Source organism: Pagrus pagrus (genome assembly GCF_965226575.1).
Source record: "Pagrus pagrus genome assembly, chromosome: 12".
Taxonomy (NCBI): Eukaryota; Metazoa; Chordata; class Actinopteri; order Spariformes; family Sparidae; genus Pagrus; species Pagrus pagrus.
The window spans coordinates 22,001,283-22,023,055 of NC_140196.1; the positions used below are offsets into that span (position 1 = coordinate 22,001,283).

General features: G+C 40.2%; 1 protein-coding gene across 1 annotated transcript in view; it reads left to right on the forward strand.

Annotated features, from left to right (window-relative positions):
* The window catches only part of LOC311266595 (SH3-containing GRB2-like protein 3-interacting protein 1), a 53,056-nt gene that overhangs the window by 16,831 nt on the left and 14,452 nt on the right, over window positions 1-21,773 (forward strand). The window contains exons 3-6 of the mRNA XM_084369010.1: window positions 19,941-20,001; window positions 20,480-20,525; window positions 21,247-21,303; window positions 21,648-21,729. Of these exons, the coding sequence (XP_084225136.1) occupies window positions 19,941-20,001; window positions 20,480-20,525; window positions 21,247-21,303; window positions 21,648-21,729 (246 nt within the window). The remainder of the gene's footprint in view (window positions 1-19,940; window positions 20,002-20,479; window positions 20,526-21,246; window positions 21,304-21,647; window positions 21,730-21,773) is intronic.

Below are 21,773 nucleotides of genomic sequence, written 5' to 3' on the forward strand. Positions count from 1 at the left end.
ATACACTCTGGATGATTTACAGCACATTAACTCTATCCCTCTCTCACACACACACACACCACTAATTTACATTATTAATACAGCTTGTACCAATGCTGTGTGTTCCAAAATACTGATTACGTCTGTGGCCTTTTCATCACACAGTCAATCTCAGGACAAGAGCTTCTGAGCAAGAGGCAACTGTACTACAAAACTGCTGACTGCAACAGGCTGAAATAGTCATTGTGACCCAAGAAAAAAAATATGCCAGAGGCTGCTTTGTCTTTTTCCCCACAAGAATAAAAGTCAATTTTGAATTGGCTTTCTTGGCCTAGCCATAGTTATATATAGTATTGCCAAAGCAGGTCGTTTCAGGTCTATAATATCATAAGGGTTGGGTTCAGATCACTTTGAAATGTCAGGGTTAGGGTTAGGAAATGTCAGTTACTAAATACAAATTACATGGCAATTTTTGTAATTAGTAACTTAATCCATTTGGCTACAAAAAATGTAATGTAATGCAATTACCTATGGACTTCAAAATTCAAACATTGGACATTTTGCACCTTATAATAAAAAAAATGGATGCCGCCACAATAGGTCCACAAATATTTTTATTTCTCTTTATCTCTTTTATTTCTTTATCTGAAAACATTTCCAGTTCAAATATGGTGCAAATGCGACTTTTGTTTGTTGCTGTTTATAAATCAAAAGCCAGATGGAGGACTTTGCCTTTGACTCAAAATGTTTTTACCATTTTCTGTGGAAATAAAAAGGAATGAAAACTCCATTATCATCATTAAAAAACAAACCAAATATTAGTTTGTTCACCATTAACACCCCTGTGAGGAGTAACTTTGATATAAAGTAGAACATATTCAGCATTCATATTCATCTTCACAAAAATAGGTTTTAGGATTGCCATATATTAAAGACATTATCAAAAATGTCATCAAGTAATCCTAAACAATATAACTGAATTACATGTAACCAGGATTACATGATGTAATCCTGGTTACATGTAATCTGTTACTATCCAACCCTGAAAGTCATTAAAATAAATCTGAATGTAAGCGAAAAGAAGTTGTTAATACATTACTATACTAAAGGTGTACACATTGTACAACACTATATACAACTACAGTACATAGTATAGTATAATAAAACTAACAATTCAACCCAAATCATAATAAAGTAGATAATACATAAGACGAGCTATAGCTGTAATTGTAATGCTGAGAACCATGGAAGAAAACAGGCAAAATAAAGAATCAAAACAGAGGTATCTCTGTTCTGTAGTCTGGTACAGTTTAATGAAGAAAGTAATTAGAGGAAGCTGGCTAAGAAAGTTCAATTTTCTCACCCTTCCTAAGAGCCTACTTTGTGTTTTTTATGTCCCACCACAATGGTCTGTGGTCCATATGTGGGACACCAGAATGTTCTGGTGACATCTGTGTGTGTCTGTGTAGACACAGTAATGTGAGCACAGCATGTTTCTCCTATAGAGTGGAGCAGTTGTGAAAGGGATACAGTTGGGGGAGAGACAAGAGACCGAGTGAACAAGAGTAAGAGTTAGGCTTATGCTTAGTTTAGCATGTTAGCGGGCTAACATTTACTTATTAGCACTTATCACGAAGTACAGCTGAGGCTGATGGGAACTTTTTCATTAGTTTTGCAGGGATTTGATCAGAAGTATTTAGAAAACCCAAAGCGACACCATCAAAAATACTCCTCTTTCTATTAAACTGATGTGGAGATGCTGTATTGACGTATTCTGCTGTCCAAAGGCTAACCCCAGTACTTACGTTTTTGTTTGAAATTGAGTTATAACTAAAAATTAATCTTGTGAGTAAGTTTCAGAGTCGAATTTGCAAACATATTAGCGGTTTGTTGACGTGAAAAATCTTCACGTCAGTTTATTAGCTTAATTGACTGTTTTACATTGTCAACACAAACCGGTTAAGTTAAATATAATAACATTTCTAGAGCTATTAGGCGTCTCGAATACGCCTTGTTCTTATTGCCCCAGTCTTCCTGTAAAGCCCCTTGGAGTCAAGACTAAGATGAGCTTAGTGAATGGATTCAATCCTGTTTGGTCATCTAACGAGGATAGAGCACGCTGCTTAAAGGTCAAAGGCCTCTTAAGCTTGTATGACCACCTTTCTTTGGCAATTATGCCTGTCAGGGAGGGTTAGCTTTTATCAACACGGGAAATGTCAAAAGGTAAACAGGTCACTAGCCGCAGAGATGTAGTAGTGTAATAGGATGTTTCGGCAGACGAAGGGCCAGCCGGATAAACAAACAGACTGGCAGGCCGAGAAGCAAACACACAGTTGTGACAAAGGAATCCTCAACATCACATGGACATGAAGATAGTTTATGTCGCATGTCGAAACCCTTCTCAGTTTGATTACACTCATCATGCTCAAATTTATGTTACCCACAGAGATTCTTGCTTGTGCTATTTTGGTAGAGGCCGTTGCTTGGGCTTGTCTCTGACGATCCAGCTCTCTCCAGCTCTGTCTTGCACTCTCTCCATCTCTCTCTCTCTCTCTCTCTCTCTCTCACGCACGCACTCACACACACACACACACACACACACACACACACACACACACACACACACACACACCTCTCTGCCTTTCTCTGTCGTTCCCTCCCCACCGCTCTAGCCACATTGCCACACTCAGTTTTCCATGGCCTCTCATTCCCGAGTGCTCTGCGAACTAAGTAAATGAACGACACAATCCGGAAATAGTGTTCCAGCCGGAGATGGTGGGAAGGAAAATCCCTTGACTGGTGCTGGCAAGCGGAAGATGGAGAGAGGGAAACAGCATTGCAGCCATTCACACTTCAGACAAGGCTTGTTCTTCTCTCCTGAACTCCAAGTCTTGACTCCTTATATAATTTTACTGTTCAGCAAGCAAAAGCACGTTTCTTCTCTGGCTTCTTCAGATACTGCACATGTGCGCTACAACAACAGCATTATGAGACACCATGTTGGTAGCTTCATGACGTGGTATTGGAGGTTAGTTTATCTTTAGCGCAAGAGGTCAAAGATCAGTATTAAAAAAAGGCCAGATGTCGCTGAGGAGGCTGGTGTGGAGGAGTGGAGCACAAGGTGCTGGGTAAATGTTGTCAGGATCGGCCTGGAGTTTGGCAGAGGGGGTTGTGGTGGGAGCGGGGTGAAGACAGGAGGTGTGCCAGCAGGTTAAAAGCAGGGTCAACTCTATAATCAGAGTGTAATCTGAATACCTCTTCACAGCCGCCAATCACAATCATACCGCGGCAGCACCAGTGCCAGGGATTGGATGGTAGTTCAGTCACTGCAGTCATACATGCTCAGGAAATGTTCCAGCTCTCTTGTGCAATGGCCTCTTGGTCAGGGTGGTAAAATGGTCCTCCCGCATTTGTCGGAGGATGTGGTTTAAAGCCCAGGCCGCATTTGTGAAGCAACAGTGTAACACTGTTGATCATTTTAGATCAGAATCATTTAGCTCCGGTATGTTTTTTAAGGAAGTAAAAAGGCTTTTCGGAGAATAAGCAAATAATGTCTGGTCATGGATCTTTAATTGTGTTTAACTTGGTGCCTGTTGGATGGCCAACAAATCCCTCGCTTACATCTTATGAGGGGAGGATAGCCTGCGTGAGTACATCTCACTATAACAGTCAGTAACATGAGATGGGGAACCACACAACCGCTAAATCAGTAAAATGGGAACCCAGAGTCACTGTAATTTGGGAGAGAGCTGGTTAACCACTCCTCATAATGGATGGTGTTTCTGTTTAGCCTAAGGCGTTGGAGCTGAGGTCATATGCAAACCAGGCAGATCCTTGGCCTCGGCTTTAACACGGTGCAAAAAGGTTTAGCTCCAAGTATCTGATCAGGTTCATGAGACTTGAAAATTGCCCATTTGTCTGACTACTAATAAACAAGGACCTCAAAATATGATCTGAATTGGCAACAGGAAACTCTTTAACTGAAAAGAAAATAATGTTTTTACCATTTCTTTTCCTATATAGACTTTAAGTCATTAAATATGATGTTGCTCGAGTTGAAATGTTCATGCAAATTCACCTCGGATAAGGCCATAATTCCCAAAGCTTTTGTTTATTTAACAAATATGGTGAAAGTGATCCCTTGAACTACCCATGCTTGAATGAAAATACTTTTGTCCATTAGCTTAACATTACATTTTTTAATAATTCCCCTCTGCTTGCTTTGTCTGTTGACTGGTAAGTGATTCACTATTTAGCATTGATGTGTCCAATTTTATCTAGCTATAAAAGCCATGAGACACTGAACTTAACTTCAAACTCAGAGTTTAAATATTTACAGTATTAATGAGGTAATAATACAAACTCAGAAATATTTATTTTTTCCATAACTGAATAAACAAGCGGTTCTTAGAGGAAAATAAGGTATTCAGAACACTGTTTGAAGCTAGAAAGGTGGCAGGGTCCGCCACATGAAAAGAAATTAAAACAGTATGAAATTGTGTTGTCCTTTAAGGTCAGTTTGTTTATTCCGTTTATTCAGTCATGAAAAGAAAGAGAGTTTGTTTATTTTGTTTGTTTGGGCATAAAGGAAATCAGTCAATGAAGATCTTTCTCTTCTGATTAAAATTTCTTCCCAAAAACTACATAGTGCACCTTTAATACAGATGCCACTTATGACTGTTTGTCTTTTGTATATTAAATTTTGTATTAAAAGTTCACCTGTTGCTCTTTAAAGACAGTGTGTAGGATTTAGCAGCATTTATTGGCAGAGATGGAATATAATATCTATAATTATGTTTTCATTAGTGTATAATCACCTGTAACTAAGAAGTGTTGTGTTTTTGAATGAATGAATGAGGGAGCGGGTCCTCTCTCCATGTTGCACCACCATGTTTCTACAGTAGCCCAGAACAGACAAAACCAAACGCGGTCTGTAGAGAGGACCTTTCACAATTTTAGCGCCCACTGTAAGGGAGAGTCAGTTGAGGTGTGCTCAGTTGGTTGCAAGATGCAAACACTGCTTGGTGCCACTAAATCCTACACACTGGACCTTTAAATTATAATGCCACACATGATGATCTGTCTCTTTTCATATCAAGATTTGTATTAAACGTTCACCCGATGCTTTTAATTGGCTTCAATTCCCATCAGATTCCTGCTTGCAGCTCTATTCATCCCTTATTGCAGCCATAGAATCATACTAGCATGGACGTACATCATTATAGAGCTGAACCTTTACTCTTTATACTGAAAAGGACTCATCATTGCACATGAAACCTCTTTCTGTTTTGAACCACAGGTTGGAAAAAACAAGCAGTATGAGGACGACCTGCTATGTGTTTGTCTGAGAATTGAATTCATAATGAAAACATTGTTCATTCATCAGTGCACGTCGTGCACGTTGTGGTTGTCTCAGCGCTACAGCCTTGTATCTATTGTTACCGTTTTATATTTTTTGTGAATGTCCCTTTAAAGGATTACATCATCCTCTGTGCTCCTTTTTCTTCCCTCACCACATTTCTCAGTGTTCAGCCTTTTCTGCCCAGAGACAATTGGTTAATTCACCGGTGTATAACACTGCCACCTCCTGATCCACAATACCATCGCCGTCTGCAAAGCCGACACACCTTTCAGTGGCATGTTCAGTCTGTCATGATACTTGATATCATCCGTCACGTCTCTCTGATCAGATCATGGCGCTCACACAAACTGCATCACTGTATTGACTGTAGTTTTCAATATCACATGTCCTTCAGCCCAAATTTTCATTAGTGGTAAGAAAACAGATGCAAGTGCTTAGCATTAATCCACCCTGAGCTGACTGGATGCTTTGAGTGTGTGCTGCTGTGTGTTGATTGTGCTGTTGTGCCACCTAGTGGCAGAAAGAAAGAAATATGATCTTACTGTCGCCTGCGGTCATATTTGTGACTCCATTATCCATGAAAACTGCGACATTCTCAGCCGAAATATTCACTTCTTTGCCTCAGTCCAGCATAAAACGATAGCGAAGTGTTTTAATGAAAATCACAGGAGCATTGTGGTGTTTCTGTAGGTCTTTGTTCCTCCGACTGGCTCAGCTGACATCCACGAGTCTGTGGCTTTAAGAGACGCTCATAACAGCACTGCACAGCGTCCATGGGCACTTAATGTCTCTTTGTTATCTAGTCCATAAAAAAACAGGTGCTGGAGGGGAAGATTTTTCAGCACAGAGAGTTTTTGTTTGGCAAAACACATCTCTTGCATAAGGAAAACTAAATTTATCTGTGATCTTTTTCCTCACTTCTTGTCTTTCTGTGCATTAGTGTAGAGGTTGTTATGTATTATTGAAACTTACTCTCAAATGCGTCAGTCCTTGATCAGTACTTGATATTCTCTAAGTCGAGTTCAAGAAATTAGACAGCAGTGAAGGGCAGACTAATGTGTTTATATGTACTTTTTCTTGTATAAAGCGGAGAGACACATGGGAGAAGGTAGACTTGGACTTTCTGCATAACATTAATTGTTTGAGATTAGTTTTGGTTATTAAGAATAGCTGTAATTAACCTATGATGTCTTGTTTTTCATAGCTACCTTCATAAACACTTGGTAAAAACAGAGCAGGCTGAGAGGCAGTTTTCCACTTGTCCATCTAGGACACCTAGAAAGTAAAAACTCTTCAGCATGTTGTGAACCAGTATTGAAATGTTGTCAGTGAAACTTACCAGTAGAAAAAAATGTTCACAGTTGAAAACATTTGGTCCTTTTAAATTCATTTGTGATAACACTTTACATTGAGGTCCTTGTAAGAAGTTAATTAAGTTAGTTAATAGGTGACAAGGCCTTTATAAGTCTTTCTAAGATTGCGTATTAACATTAATATATGTTAATAAGACTATTTATGTGTGTTACCTGACGGATATTTCTATTATATGTTGAAGGATAAGAAGAACTAAAACACTACTCAACAAAATGTGGTATAAAGTTCTCTTTAGAATTGATTAGATTTTTTGCTTGTATCTCTCTGTTCAACATGGCCAAGTTACCCTCCCAATGTATTCACAAAGCAGCTGCTAATATCACTGGATCCTTGCTGAAGCACCCTCTCATCAACATATCAGACCTCCCTCAGCTGATCCTCCTACTGGGAGGTACAGGGAGAGTTCAGGAAGACTCCGGCTGTCTTAGCAGTAGCAGAAAAATACTTTGCAGACAATTCTGTGGCTTTAAATCTGGAACACACTTGCAAAGGGAGCAAAGCAGACAAAAATCATATTTACTGCCCTGAAACTGTCACGTTATTCCCGATGGCTCTCTGTAACAATGTAGCAAATGTAACGTCATGACAATGTTGCAAGGTATTTCAGTGTAGTTTACCTAAACTTGATTCTGTTTGTAGAGAGATTGCTCGTGGGTTTGTCACTCGGGTTCCTTCTGGGATATTTGAACATTAGTTTACAGTTGTTCTTCTTTCCCTTACCTTCCTCCTTCTACTGACTGACAACCTGAAACCTTATAGACAGAAAACTTCTTTAACTTTCCCTCCTGAACTCAAACTCTTTCCTTTTCTATCAAATTGTAAAACACATAGCCTGCAAGACTTTTAAATTATACTTAAAGGGTATTTTGAAACCTGGTCCAGTAGATTGCCTCAGCTGGCAGCTGCAAAACGAGCTGCAATGGCTGGCAAAGTAATCCCTGGAGGCAACTTCCACCGTCAGAGTACGTCCACTAAAAGCGCTTGTTTTGTCACAGACAGACTCAGATTGTTGTTCTAAGTGTCTGACAGCATTGCAAAGATCCCTGAAGAGTTAGACCTTCGGTTTGGAGTAAAATCTTTTTTGTTTAATCAGAAACAGCTGTTATACTGCCTCTCCTCAAAGCCACCGGACAAGAGTCATTTTACCTCGCAGGACACAGAGTTGCTGGTCTGCTGCTGCCTCAATGAGTCATTTTGTTGGTGCAACTGTTTTAAGACATTAGTTTGGATTTGAACTAACCTTTTAAGGTTAGGGTTTTTTTCATACACAAAAAAGTATGAAAATAGATAAATACAATAAAGTAAAATGTTGTTGTATCACTTCAGCAGTTCATATAATTCAGGACCAGTTCCCCATTGAAATACAAAACAGAAGAATGACCATTGTAGTATATTTGTTTCGTATACAGTCCCGTTCTTCACTAGAACAAATCTTTTTTATATTTTATATATTATATGCAGTATGTTGTGCTACTGTTGTGCTGTCAAGGTTGGTAGCAATTTTCTTTTTTTATTCTTTAAAACTTAAATTCAGATAGGTTCTTGATTGAGATTTAAATATAATTATTTTACCTAACAAAATAATTGTATTTAATATCTGAGGACAATTTTCATCCAAAAATTCCTAATATGATCTGGTATACTTTGCTGGATTCGAAGGGGCCAGATGAGTATTAGATCACACACTAAAGTAATGGAGTACATGAAGATATCCTCCTGTATAAACCAAGGGGAGCTCAGAGTCAGAAATCATCAAAAGTTGCTTCTTGTCTTTGTTAGGTACAAGTAGATTTAGAGTTGGTGAGTAATTAACTGTCATCTGTCGAGGCTGACCAGTCCTCTGGTGGAAAAACCTCGAGCAGGAGACCGACAGGACAGATCCAAGGTTACATCAGCTCACCATGACCGAGAGCACCAACATGACCCACAGTGATGCTGTCACTCTGTCAGCCCCTGACGAGTCATGTTGTTTTACACCCACAGGATGTACAACAAGGACACAAACAGTCTCTGGTGCAAAGATACCACAGAAGCAGACATATGTGTTAATGTGATCTGTGACAATGCTGAAGGGAGACACTGTACGTTGTGTGTGCATTTGTGGTTAACTTCTACACGTATGACAAAGTGCAGACAGGCATAGAGCAAGTTTTTTCTCTGAATTCAACGCCATCTTGTAATGTGGGCAACATTGTTGATTTTCTATAGGTCACTATAGAAACTATAGAATAACTATTCTCACAACAAGTTATAACCAGTTGTGACAAGAAAGCTGCGCTGACACCAATGATATATACAGTAATGATATCTGTGTAGAAAGTAAATACAAACAGAATGCAGTGATTTTGAAATCACAATTTTGTTGAATGGTTAAGTTGATGAATCGTCAATCTCAAGGACTTATAATTAACAAGGGAAGTCTGGTCTAATTATTTTAATGTACCTAAAGAAAGAAAGAAAACTTGAATAAAATGGAATTACAAAAAAGTACACTCATGAATTTGATGCCTGCAAAACAAAAGTGAGGAGATCCTTAGCGTCCCAACGTTTTTGGAATCAGGGTTGTAGAATTATATTTATACCACAAGCCGTATTTTACCAAGTGTGTCAGAAAAATGGCAAAAACAGCACCAAGAAAAAGAGACACACACACTGAATACATTTTTTGAGTTGAGTTTTGTTGACATTTTAAAGTTAAATGAATGAATAAATTAACTATACCAGTTGGCAACCTGCTGTCCACCACAAATAGAACACATACTACTGCATTCACTAGGGGGCGGTATTGAGCCATATACACATACATCCTATATTCAAGAGGTTTTACAATATACAGGATTCCCACAGTGAAAGCCATCATATCATCCATATTTTTTATTGTCGAACTGAATTCACTGAATAATCTACATGAATACAACACAGTTTAATTTATACGTGGAGGAGAAGAATTCAGCCGGATTAATCCGAGTTTGATTTGTTACTTTGTGATCTTTACCTTTTTCATTTACCTCTGTGTATCTGTCGTACAGCACCAAACAGTCACAGTAAGTTGTTACTATCCCTCAGCCCGCAGCTCTCAGTCCATGTGTTTTGCTCTGCCCATCTCTCCTTTGCTAATCCCTGTTGCCGTGACCTTTGACCCCTGCCTGGATATCATCTTATGTAAGGAGCTGGTTAAGGAAAGCACACGGGAGCAGCCTGTGTGATGTGTTGTGCCAGGTTAGGTAAGCTCATTAAGTTACTCCAGGATGCCTGGGCTAACAACAGCTACAAATAAACCTCAGTAGTGGGCAGAGTAAACCGAAGGAGTGAACTCGGTAAAGGTGTCGGCTTTTGTTTACAGGTTTTAAGCGTATTTAGCTCGGCTGTCTCAAGGGCACTGAAGCGTACACTTACTGTATATTAAACAGGAAGAAGTAACCTACAGGGTTCGTATGTCTGAGTCAGATTACACCTCGCTGACATATAATCGTCTCTCGACATGGGAGAAAAGAAACAGCAGAGGGAGATTAAACATGTTTAAAGTCCAGTTTGCTTCAGTTTTTTTAAAACCATGTTTGCTGTTTAAAATTACATGACCTCCACAGCAGAAACCACACACACAACACACACATGCACACACACCACAACACTATCCTCTAACTGCCTTCCCCCATCTGTCCTTCCCCTACGAGGGAGTGTGAGTCACTCTGCTCCAAAAGTCCAGCCATTAAAGCAGCTGAATAATCTCACCATTGCTTTCATTAAAGCATCTCACATTTTCTACCAAAGTGTAACACTCGCATTATAGTATTTGGAATATTTTGTCCTCTCTGCCACTCTCACTTTCTTCCAGGCTGAAATGTGAGGCCCTTCCTCCTCCTCCTCCTCCTCGCAGTGAGCGAGTGTTATGATTATAGCTGACAGTGTGTACTCTGCGGTGGAAGACGCACTGTTGTCCTCCAGTGTGACACATCCTTAACAAAAGAAACAATCGTGCAGCTTGCAGTTGTGCGCAGTCTTTTGTTTCCAGAGTGCGAGAGCAAGTAGTTTTGTCCAACTGCTTCTTGGGAAAAAAAACAAAAAACATCCTATGTGTCGTCAGTTTTTCAGAACAAAATGCCCTCCTAAAATTGGACAAATTATCTTCTCTTGGCATCCTCTTGCTCTTAGGTCTGACTATATCTCGTGACAGTGCAGACCACATTATTCTGATCCGTCAGCTGAAGCACAAGTGTCTCTCTAGTTCTGCTTTGGACTGGTTTTCCTCACATTTATCCAATACAATACTTCACAGTTCCACTGGGAATTCTTGCTCATCTTCCACATCCTGCAGGCTTCCCTAAGGCTCGACTGTTGGTCCAATTCTCTTCGCCATGTTTTTTACCCATTTGGCCTGAAACAAATTGCCTCTTGCATAACTATGCTGTTGAAATTGCATTTAATTTCTCTTCAAAGCCTCTTCAAACAGGTATTTCTCTATAACATCCAATATTAATGCCCAAGTAATCAACAATGAAGTACCCCAAGTGATTATTTCGTGGGAGAAAACCTGCTTTTTCAGGACGTTGTGGATGTAGTTTGAAAGCTGATTGAGATGATTGATTTTCAGGTGCCTTTAAAGTCCATTTATGTAAATAGTTGATAAGAATCCAGTAAATGCCTTGAGAACATCATATATTGGCTCAGGACTTTCTGTCTTTCAGAACTCAAACTTACTTAATCATTTAAAATCCAGAATTGTTTTCATCTATGTTTACTAGCTAGCAGTTTTCTCTTCCTCTGCCTTTTGAGGCGCATCGCTGCACTTATTGGTGCATTACAGCCACCTGTTGACAAGCGAGTATAAAACCTGTGCATCATGTGGCTTACATGCAATACAATTTTGTCATCTTGTTATTTTAAAAGTGTAAACATCCTATTCATCTCGACTGCATGTTTGATGCTTTCATATTTCATCAATAATCGGTTGGACACTTAATTTGCCTGTTGGGCCACAGACTAAAGAAATACACAGTTTAAGTTTACCCAAAACTAGCAGTTAGCAGTCTGACGGGCGGTGAGATGTTGCTGTTGGGTAGATTCATGGACGCCCATAAAGACAAAAACCTTCACAGGGTACCTTTAAATCATAGACACTTTGTCCTCCTTAGGTTGAACCATATACATATATGTATATGTATTTATATTTTGGTATCGGTCTGGCTTCTCTGTTCAGCCTCCACAACGGCCCTGAACACCACATTACTGTGACCCCATTATTTCTTCCCCTCACTGGTCCCCGTTTAGTTGTAGAATATTTATATAAAAATGCTGTGCATGGTCTCATCCTAAGCGTACACTGTACAGGATATATGACTGAACTCCTTCCCCCAAGGCACCTGAGGCACTTTTATCAGGGCTTTTATCTGTCGCTCGTTCAAGTACCAAATCATTTAATCCTCTTTCCTCTTCTGCTGTATTATTTTTATGGTCTATTCAAGATTTCAACAAAGGTTTTTTTTTTCCGAATTGGCTATTAACTGTGTCTGACCTCTTATTTTTAGGCTGTGAATTACGTCTTTGCCCTTCTCTTTGGATTCATGTATTTTATGTTTTCCCCTCACTGTCCTGTGAAGCTCAAGTGTCTTAAAAGTATTAATAGAAATTGAATCACATTTAGAATCGTACAAAAATGGCCCCCAACAAACAAAAATAAATGGAATTCTACAGTTTTTTTTAAAGCACATCAAAGTGCGACACTTAAATGATTTTTGTTTTTTGCTAAATAGCTTGTTATATTATGCGAGACCTTGTATAATATGTATGCAGTTGGCTGTAGTGTGTCTGCTCAAGGCGAGCTGAGAGGTGCTAAGGCATCAGGGGACAGAAGCCATGTGACCATGGTTGCCGGGATTGGTTTAGTGCAGATGTGACATCAGCGAGCCTCCCACTCCCTCCCTCCTCCCCTCTCTCTCCCAGCCTTTCTCTGCCTCTCTCTGCCTCTCTCTCTCTCTCTGTACCGCTCTGCTTCTTTTTTTTTTCTCCTCTGCCTTTCCTCAGCATCCCCCCCTCTCAGAGATGGCGTGTGTCGGTGCTGCTCAGGCATCCGGGGCCTAACGTGCACACGGAGAGGACCCCCATCCCCCGATTTGCTGCGTATTCCTCGGGTGTCTCCTCTCGCTGTGTCCTCCACCACCACTGCTGCTGCTGCTGTTGCCTCTCAGCTCTCCCCCCACCCCACCTCCCTGTGCGGGTGTCTGGGAGTTGGGCCCTTGGGGGTGGAGGGAATCAACATCGTGCTTCGCTGGGGAGCTGTGCAGAATTAGCTATGCCCTGCCCAGGCATCCTTTGACCGGCTGGATTTCTTAATTTCTGTCCACCTGCGCACCAGAGGACGACATAGGATGAAAATCTGCAATCATGATGCAAGGTGAATTATCTGTGCACTCCTTATCCTCCTTTTTTTCTATGTTTTTTTCCCCCTGCGTCCTCCTCCTGCCCTCTTGTGTCCTGCTGGGCCATTATAGCTAGTGAATCCAGTGATGTGATCTGTTGAAGCGTGAGGACCCTTTGAGCTGAACTGAGCTTTATGCATGACCAGTGTGACAGTGTAGCCGTGTGTGTGTGTGTGTGTGTGTGTGTGTGTGTGTGTGTGTGTGTGTGTGTGACGTTATTTGTCACAGATTGAGATGTATGTGAAAGCGAAGGTGTGTGAGGTGTGGATTTGTAAAGGGAGATCTGGTGTACACAGGAGTGTAATTCTGCCCATGTGTGTACGCATGTGCCTGTTGTTCCACACATGTGCAGATTACAGGTCTGTCTTTAGTTGTAGTCGCTCAGTCCGTGTCATATGAAGGTGTATTTGAGGTGAGATCTGAGCTGCTACACTCATTCATACCTCTGCTGCTGTCACTACCAGTGCGTAATGTAATATCATGCCAATAGGACGAGTGAAGCTAAAGTGAATTAAAGTTAACAGTGGTGGAATGAGGTAAAGTAAAGGAACTCTGATGGAGGAGCTACACCATAGATCTAACCCTGCATGACAAATGCTGGGCCTTTACCATCCATTAATGCCAACGTGGTAATGGAAGGTGGCTATTATTAGCAAAAGGCCTGCAGTCAGCCTGTACTCAGTTCACGAGCTACACAACAACACAGATGTCACATGCTTATCATAGCCTTTGTTAGCTACACGTGCATTGCTAATTACACAGTATAGGCTGTCAGGTGCAGTTAGGGGCATTCAGCGCATCTTGTTTGGGCTCAAACATGGCTGCAGTGTTGCGATTACAACCTTCTTGTCGATGCAGAACAAAAAACTTATCTCAGGAATATGGATTATAATCTGCTCAAACAGTCTCTCAGTCAGAAATGAGGATCTTAGTCTTGATGAAATTCGACCAAATGACCTCTTCTCGAACTGTAAGTTCATACTTGTGTGTTAGTGTGGCTTGACATTGACTCTAAGGTCCATACTGGCACTTAAACTACACATCATGTGCACGATTTTCAGCTCATTTATCGTATCAATGAAAGTAGTGCCGAAAGAGATGACGATATGAAGTTAAATTGCTTTCATTGAATTAAAAAGCACACATTCTACACACACTGATACGTAGTTGATGGTATGCACCTGTAAAAGTTGGTGTACAATTCGCCAATAAACACAGTAGGAGAAGAAGAAGAAGAGCAACACACGATGCATGTTCCGCAAGGGTTCTGAGAGGAGTGAAGTGAGTTGTACCACAACAAATCATCCATCTTCTGTCGCTACATCTTAGCCTTCAGTACACTCAGGTGTGCATAAACTACAGGTTAGGAATCTTTTATCTTATCAGTATCGGCTGTGAGAAGCAGGTAACTATCGGTTATCAGTATCGGTTCAAAAAAAAAACTCCATATCGTGCATCCCTGACAATTAGGAGGTGGAAAACTAGAAAGCATAGAAAAGGGCGGAATTATAATTATTATTCTGTAAGTGTTAACAGACTCCTTTTATGCAAGTCTTGCCACTCAGCAGCCATCTTGGCAACACCCCCCGTCAGTTATTTCAGGCTAATAAGACCAAGCCGCTGTCTAAATGAATGGGGAGAGTGTTGAGAGTTTGAATCACCAATCAAATCTGATTTAAAAAAAGAAAAATACAAAAAAACGCTTAAAAAGTTTGGTGACTTTGCCCCAAAATAAGGTTTAATACGCCTTTTTCCCCCAGGTTTTACTTCTACAGTGCATGGCCACAGTTTCACAGCACCGACTTCTTTTACAGCTCAAAACAGAGGGCGACGATGTTAACGTCTCATCTGTGAATAAGCTCACCTTTCTTGATAATCCCGTGCATTTGCTTTTGGAGGAATGGGCGTGGTATGTGTCATACAACCGCCATCTCTGGTGTTACGGACTTCCCTATTCAAAATGCCTTCAGTGATCTTTCTCTTTCTTATAATGTCTCTGGTATTAATCAGAAGGTGGTGGTAATGTCTCATTTGTTAGTTTGCAAAGTGCCAAAGAAGAGGTTCAGTGGACAGATGTTTACAGAGAGCTAACACAATGTAAAAGTTTAAACTTTGAAATAGAATAAAGGTCAAAACAACAATACAGACAATGAAATACTGTACTTACAGCTACTCACATATCTTGGTGTACTTGTAAACAAGGAGTTGAAGTGTGGAGGCTGGAGTGTATCAGCACTGAGGAAAGCGGTCCTGGACATTGTTCAGAAACAGTTGGTCCAGACCTTGGTTGTGTCCTTTCTATCCTCTTTGTTTCAAACCACCTCTGTGTCTCTGTAACTAAGACTACAGTGTTGTCAAGCAGCCAATGTTACTGTGGCTGAGGCAGGTGTGTAAAGAAAGGCAAGAGTAGATTTTACACTGACACTTATTTTATTCACACTTAGGAACAACTGACAACCAGTATGAATAGAAGACACTTTAACTGTGTGTCTTCTCATCTTGAGACTCATTGGGAGCTCCATCATCAGAGATTTGAGAGTCAGCTGCTGGAAAGAGCGTCCTGAGCGAGCTTTGTTTAAAACCACACTAAGAGGACTAATGGTCAAAACACTGAACTTCAAGGTTCATTCTTGACCTTAGACAGTCAAGCTGTCAAGTGTCCTTCATGTAGTGTGCTCAGTGGCAAACTCCATCCACTGCATCACCCACTAATGAAGGCCACAAGATGCAGCTGAAAGAGATCTAGTACGTGGACCTTGATTTAAGATTTTTTTTCTCAACGTAAGAAAGTTGGATGTCATTGGGCAAAATTATTACAGGTATGTGCAGTGCTAAAGAGAAGCCACAAGTGGTTTGGAGTCAGTGTGCAGGTGTAACTTTTATTTTACCTCCGCCAAGGAGGTTATGTTTTCCCCAGATACAGGAGTCTTTAACGTTGTAACGACGTTTTTCATCATTTTTGTTAATTTGTCAGGGATTAATGCCAGGATCTTGAAAAAAATCTGAGTGAGTACAATTTAATGCTGAACTGGTGAGCTTGAATTACAGTTAAGCAGTTATGGGTGGTTTTAAAATTTAGTGGACCGGGGCTATTGAGTTTGGTAACTGGATTAGGCTTGACGAGCCTTGGCGGAGGTATGCGCTCTACTAAAGGCCATTCTAGTTTCAAACTTATTTGGATTTTAAAAGTTGCTAATCTCAAGATTGTAAAAAAGAGGAAAAAAGAAATGGGGGCGTATAACAACAGTTATACCAACATTTATATTTCTTATATTTGTCTATAAGCATAATAGAACATGCTTTTGACACCATATCATGAAAGTGTGATGATGGTGCTTTGGTAAAGAACAAAGGTAGATGAAGTTACATGTTCCTTACTTCAAGTAGAAGCACAGATGCTTATGTTAAAGAAGTACTGATCCAACTTTTTTACTCAAGTAAAAGTAATAAAGTAGAGGCTCTGAAATGTACTCAAGTATGAAAGTAAAAAGTATCCCTCTGCAGGACCTGTCTACCGGCCATTTCTGTGCAAAGCTAACTGACATATTGATATAATTCAAAGACTATTAAACTTAAAGGTAGAATCAGTAGGATTTGTCTGAGCTGTTCGTTAACTCTCCAGAAGGAGAGTTGATTGTTGAGTCTCATTCCCTGGACGTCAAATACTGAAATTTGGGGTTGGTAAAGCGTCCCGAGCACAGCCACAAGCTGAGAAACAAAGAAAGGAGGTACGAGACACTAACACACCTTTTCTCCCCATTCTTTTTATGTCTTTTACGTCTGCCGTGCGTGATATGCCCTGACAGGTCGAAATCAGTCTTGTGATGTTGGGAAGGAGGTGTGCAATGATGCAAAATAAAGAAATAATGTCCCTGCACTAAAACTTAAGTAACAAGCCTGTTTTGAGGAGTAGATTGTACAGATATCTGTGTCCAAATGTAGGGAGTCAACGTAAAAAGATGTCAGAAAAATAAATACTCAAGTGAAGTACAGATACCTCTTGTTTCTGTGAATTAGCATTCAGAAGAAGGGCCAAACCTAACTATATTTACAGCTGATATCGTTAATTACAATGATTCCTCTGTTTAATGAGTGTGACAGGTGCTCACCTCAGGCAGACTTTGTAAATGGGTTACAAAAGCAAAAGAACTAATATCATACCGTTCAGCAGGTTTGTTACATATTAACACCAGGATTGATTCTCTATTTTTACTCCTTATCACACAACACACTCACAGGTTAGGACTGGTCAGAAGGCCCGCTGTTCAGAGCTGTCTCCGCTGATGAAGAGCCATGATGCAGGAATAATCTGCGCTATTGAGCAGCCCAGCTAACTACTAATACATCACAGGCCCTGACATGTCCTTCAGTACCCAGAGAGTTTCCACCCAAATGAATAGCACCGAGCGCCGGTGGAGTGCAGCACCCTCACGTTTATAGTGTTCATTAGTCTGATTATCAGGATCTCAATGAGAGTGGGATGATATTTTGATTTCAAAGTCGGCTAGATTTTCAAAACAATTTAAAAATAAAATGCTGCTAAAAAAAAAATCATGCCGCCAATTAAGTAAGCCGTCAACGATGCAACATGTCATTTTAGGGCACGCGGCAGTGCTATGTTGCTGTTTAAAACGCAGCCCTCAGATTACAAAAAGAGACGATGAACAAAGAACACAAACTGAGCTGCCTCTGAAAAGCACGTAATGTGCATCCACCCAACTGTCCATCACATGTGTCCCTGTCGCTCTTGTACGGATGTGAGAATCAACTGTGCTCTCTTGTCTTCTAAAACACTGTTATGTAAACCTGTCAGTCGTCTATTTTGGGTGGGACATGTTTCACAACACAGCCAGTGCGAAAAAAGAGAAAAACGTGAAAAATGTTGATTTCTTTGCTGTTGGTAACTTTTGTTCAGTGTCTTGTGTTTTATGTATTTGGCTGACTGACTTTCTTTTATCAGAGGTATCCTGCCATGTTGTGTAAAATCAAATTGGGGGAAGCAAGAGGATCGTCGTTGTTACTTAATTTATTAAGCTTCATTAGGTCTTGATAATAAGTCCATATATTGGGCGATGGAACAACACCTGCCAAATTTTGCATCTAGTGAAATATGCTTAGTGCTAATTAGTGAATATGGACATGCTGACATGCTAAACCAGTAGTTTTCTGACCTCACACACCTGATCAGTCCTTAACAATGAGCGAGGAAACAACTAGTAAAAAAGAATCGGGATTGACTTTTAGTGAAATACTGTTGTTTGTTTATTTTTCCTACATAATATTTGTTTAACTTAGTTTCACTTCATATTTTTCCCCTGGTCATCAACCTTCTTGATTTTTAAACAGCAGCTACTTTGTAAACACATGAAGAACTACGGCTCCTGGGAACATTTAAAAGTGCAGCTACTTACATCATTGTAACTTCGCCCATGCACATAAAACTCACCAACACTCCCTTCTAAAGTTAATTTGTAGCTGTCATCTCTGCTGCCTAAAGACTGTGCTAGCTCCTCTCTGTCCTGCTGTTTTTACCAACACAAACTAGCCGCAGCCTTCAACTCACCCATGGACTAGATAGTTAGATGCTTTTTTTTTCAAAAGACCACCATCCATATCCAAACACAGGAAGTGAGCCACACGACTTACTGTTGAGAAGTCTGCTCCAAGGCTGGATTTTTAGTTATTCATATAGTTACAAATGTCAAGTCTTTATTTTTCCAGACAACTTATAATCATTCAGTCCAATCCATCACAGTTTACTGGAGCCCAAAATGACACCTCCACGCTCAATATTCTGTGTGATAATCAGTTTGCAAAACCAGAAATTAATCATCAGATGAAACAGAAATCAAGCAAATTCTTGGAAGCTGTAACAAGCACTGGTATTATTGCTTTAAAGGTACGATATGTAAGAATTTTGGTTTAAAACATTGCCCCAGGCCTGAAAACCTCCATCTCCAGACAGTCCAAAGTTCCCGTGCTAACTGGCCTGCTGGCTGGATAGCTAACTGAGCTAACTCAGTCTGTTGACATGCTGCCCCCTATTTGTTTGGAGAATGAATTCGACAGGTGGCCAATTCTTACATTTTGCGCCTTTAAAAACAACTTAAACAACGACTAACGGTTTCTGAAGGTTTAATGGGTGACGCTTCGCTTTTATTCACTGTACCTTGTGTATTCATCGTAAAGGATGTTATACATCCATCTTACCTGCTGCCAGTCAGTGGCACCACAATCCAAAAATGAAAACACAGCTGAACTAGAGTTCCACATAGCAACACTTACTTACAGTATGCAGAAACCTTTAGGCGTTACACACATTGAAGTGTTTTTTGTTGGTTTTCCTAGTCGTCCTGATTCGAGCGCTGCCAATCGACAGTGCTGCGGGGGTCTTTTGCGTCCCGTTTGGCTGACGGGCCGCTGTAGTAGATCTCTCCCTCGGATCTCGCTAATGAAGTGGACACATTGATCAACCTTTGCTCGTGTTTTCTCTCCATTTTATACAGTCAGGGAGCGGACACTTAGGGGGATTGCGCTGGTTCATTTTATGGGGAGGCTTCCTCCAGATGGCAGGATGTTTGTGCCCCGAATCGATACATTAATTTATATTTACTTATTGGTGCGACTGTATTTCCTGTGTATCCACGAGCACAGGTGCATCCTCATCGGCCTGTTACTCTTATGTCTTATTTGCCTTTAAGTGCATTTTAATGACAAGACAGTTAACCTTATATTAGGCTCTAAAACGTGAAATTAATTCTTCATGATGTTGTTCTCCCTCTCTCTCTCTCTCTCTCGCTCTGCACTAGGACTGAAAAATCGAACAAGGAAAGCCCTGGGCTTACGAAAGAAAGACAAGGATACAGAAACGTGAGTTAGCTCAGATGTACAGTCGTTACACAGCTGTTACACAACCATCCAACTCTGAATACAGCTTGACAATTCATCATTTTGAGAATGTGAATTAATAGGGCTGCGTATTAAACCTAATTACTGTTATGGTACTGACCACATTGTGTCTCTAGCATTGAGTACCAGAAACTGTGATGTACTGAAAGTTGGCATTGAATGTTTGGTCAGATATATTATCTTTTCATTCTCTGATGAGATCTCTCCTGATTTCAATCATAATTGGTTGCACTTTATACTAACCATCAAGTGTTACCTCATAATTTTGCCAATTTTAGACTATTTCATAGAATTTTGACTTCTTTTGACATTTAAATCTGACGTAGTAAGATTGGAAAAAATATTATTTTGGTATTGAATAATTTTAAAAAATGTTCAGCCCTCCTTTTTATTTTGTCATATAATATCATTTTTTCTTCTTCCTTGTTATGTGAAACAGGAGCTCACCTGACAGAGAAGGAAGTGGAAGCGGAAAGAAAGGAAGTGTATGTACATTTTAGATTTCTCGAAAAACGTGTGACGCTGTTACTCCCTTTAAAGGATGATTCCTGATCGTTACAACTTGGGTCCTATTTTTTGACGTCATTTCCATTTCATTATAATAACTCTGTTACCACAGCAACTGCTGCGGTATGGAAGCATGACACTGTCACAAGAAACACAAGAAGTAAGACAATCAGACAGGCTGTTAACAAGCCATCAGTTCATCCTAACCACTGTGTCTGGAGGTAAAAACAAACCTGAATGCTACTGTAATGTCAGTTATAATCCCTAATTGCACACAACTATGTTAACTTTGACAGGTCAAAGTTAAACTTGGAGGTCAGACTGTAAATTGACAGGTTAACTGCTGATTTTACTGTTTGCCTTTGTTTTTTCTTCCAAATAAGTTTGGCTAACGTGGGCTTTTTAAGAAAACTGTTGGGTCCTCCGACCGCTCATATTTCTTGTCCCGTCTTACAATTTCGGTGTGTGCAACATTACTTAAAAGAATAATGACCAAAATTACAAAATTAAAACCCAAACTGTAATAAGTCTGACTCTCATTTAATTTTTTTCATATTTAAAAGATTTTCTTGAATTTTTCAGTCATTTATTTATACAAATTGATCATTTGCGCTGACGTTTTAAAATTGCATATACTTGGAATATGCTATAGGATTAATTATTATTAATTATTCTGTCTTTTCTCCATTTTCCTTCCAGAAAAAGTCCAATGGAGCGCCGAATGGTTTCTATGGGGAGATTGACTGGGACAGATATGTAAGTGTGCTTTTATTTTACTTCACTGTACTCCTCCTTGATGATTCTGACCAAACAGCAACCTTTCCACTTACAGTAGGTGTGAAATACTTTGCTGTGGCAATCAGTGTCATGTAATGCTAGGTTTAAAATTACTCAGTAAATGCTCTGAATCGAGCTGCATATTCTATGAGTCAGCAGCAGCTTTAGCCAGGAAGCTGACCGTCTCAGGCAAGCCATCTGTGAAATCTGATCCACATTTATATGCAGAGCTGTTAACGGGGAAGATGAAGTTTAGCGATGCCTCTGTTAGAGTGTGTGATGGACTGGAAATGACTGACACCTCTCTCTTCTCTCTTTTCCAGGCGTCTCCTGACGTGGATGAGGAGGGCTTTAGTCTCCGGCCCGGGGACGAAGGCGATGATATCCTTTCATTGAAGAGCGGAGGTAGTAGTAGCAGCAGCAGTATTGGGACTCTTCTCCTGTAAAAC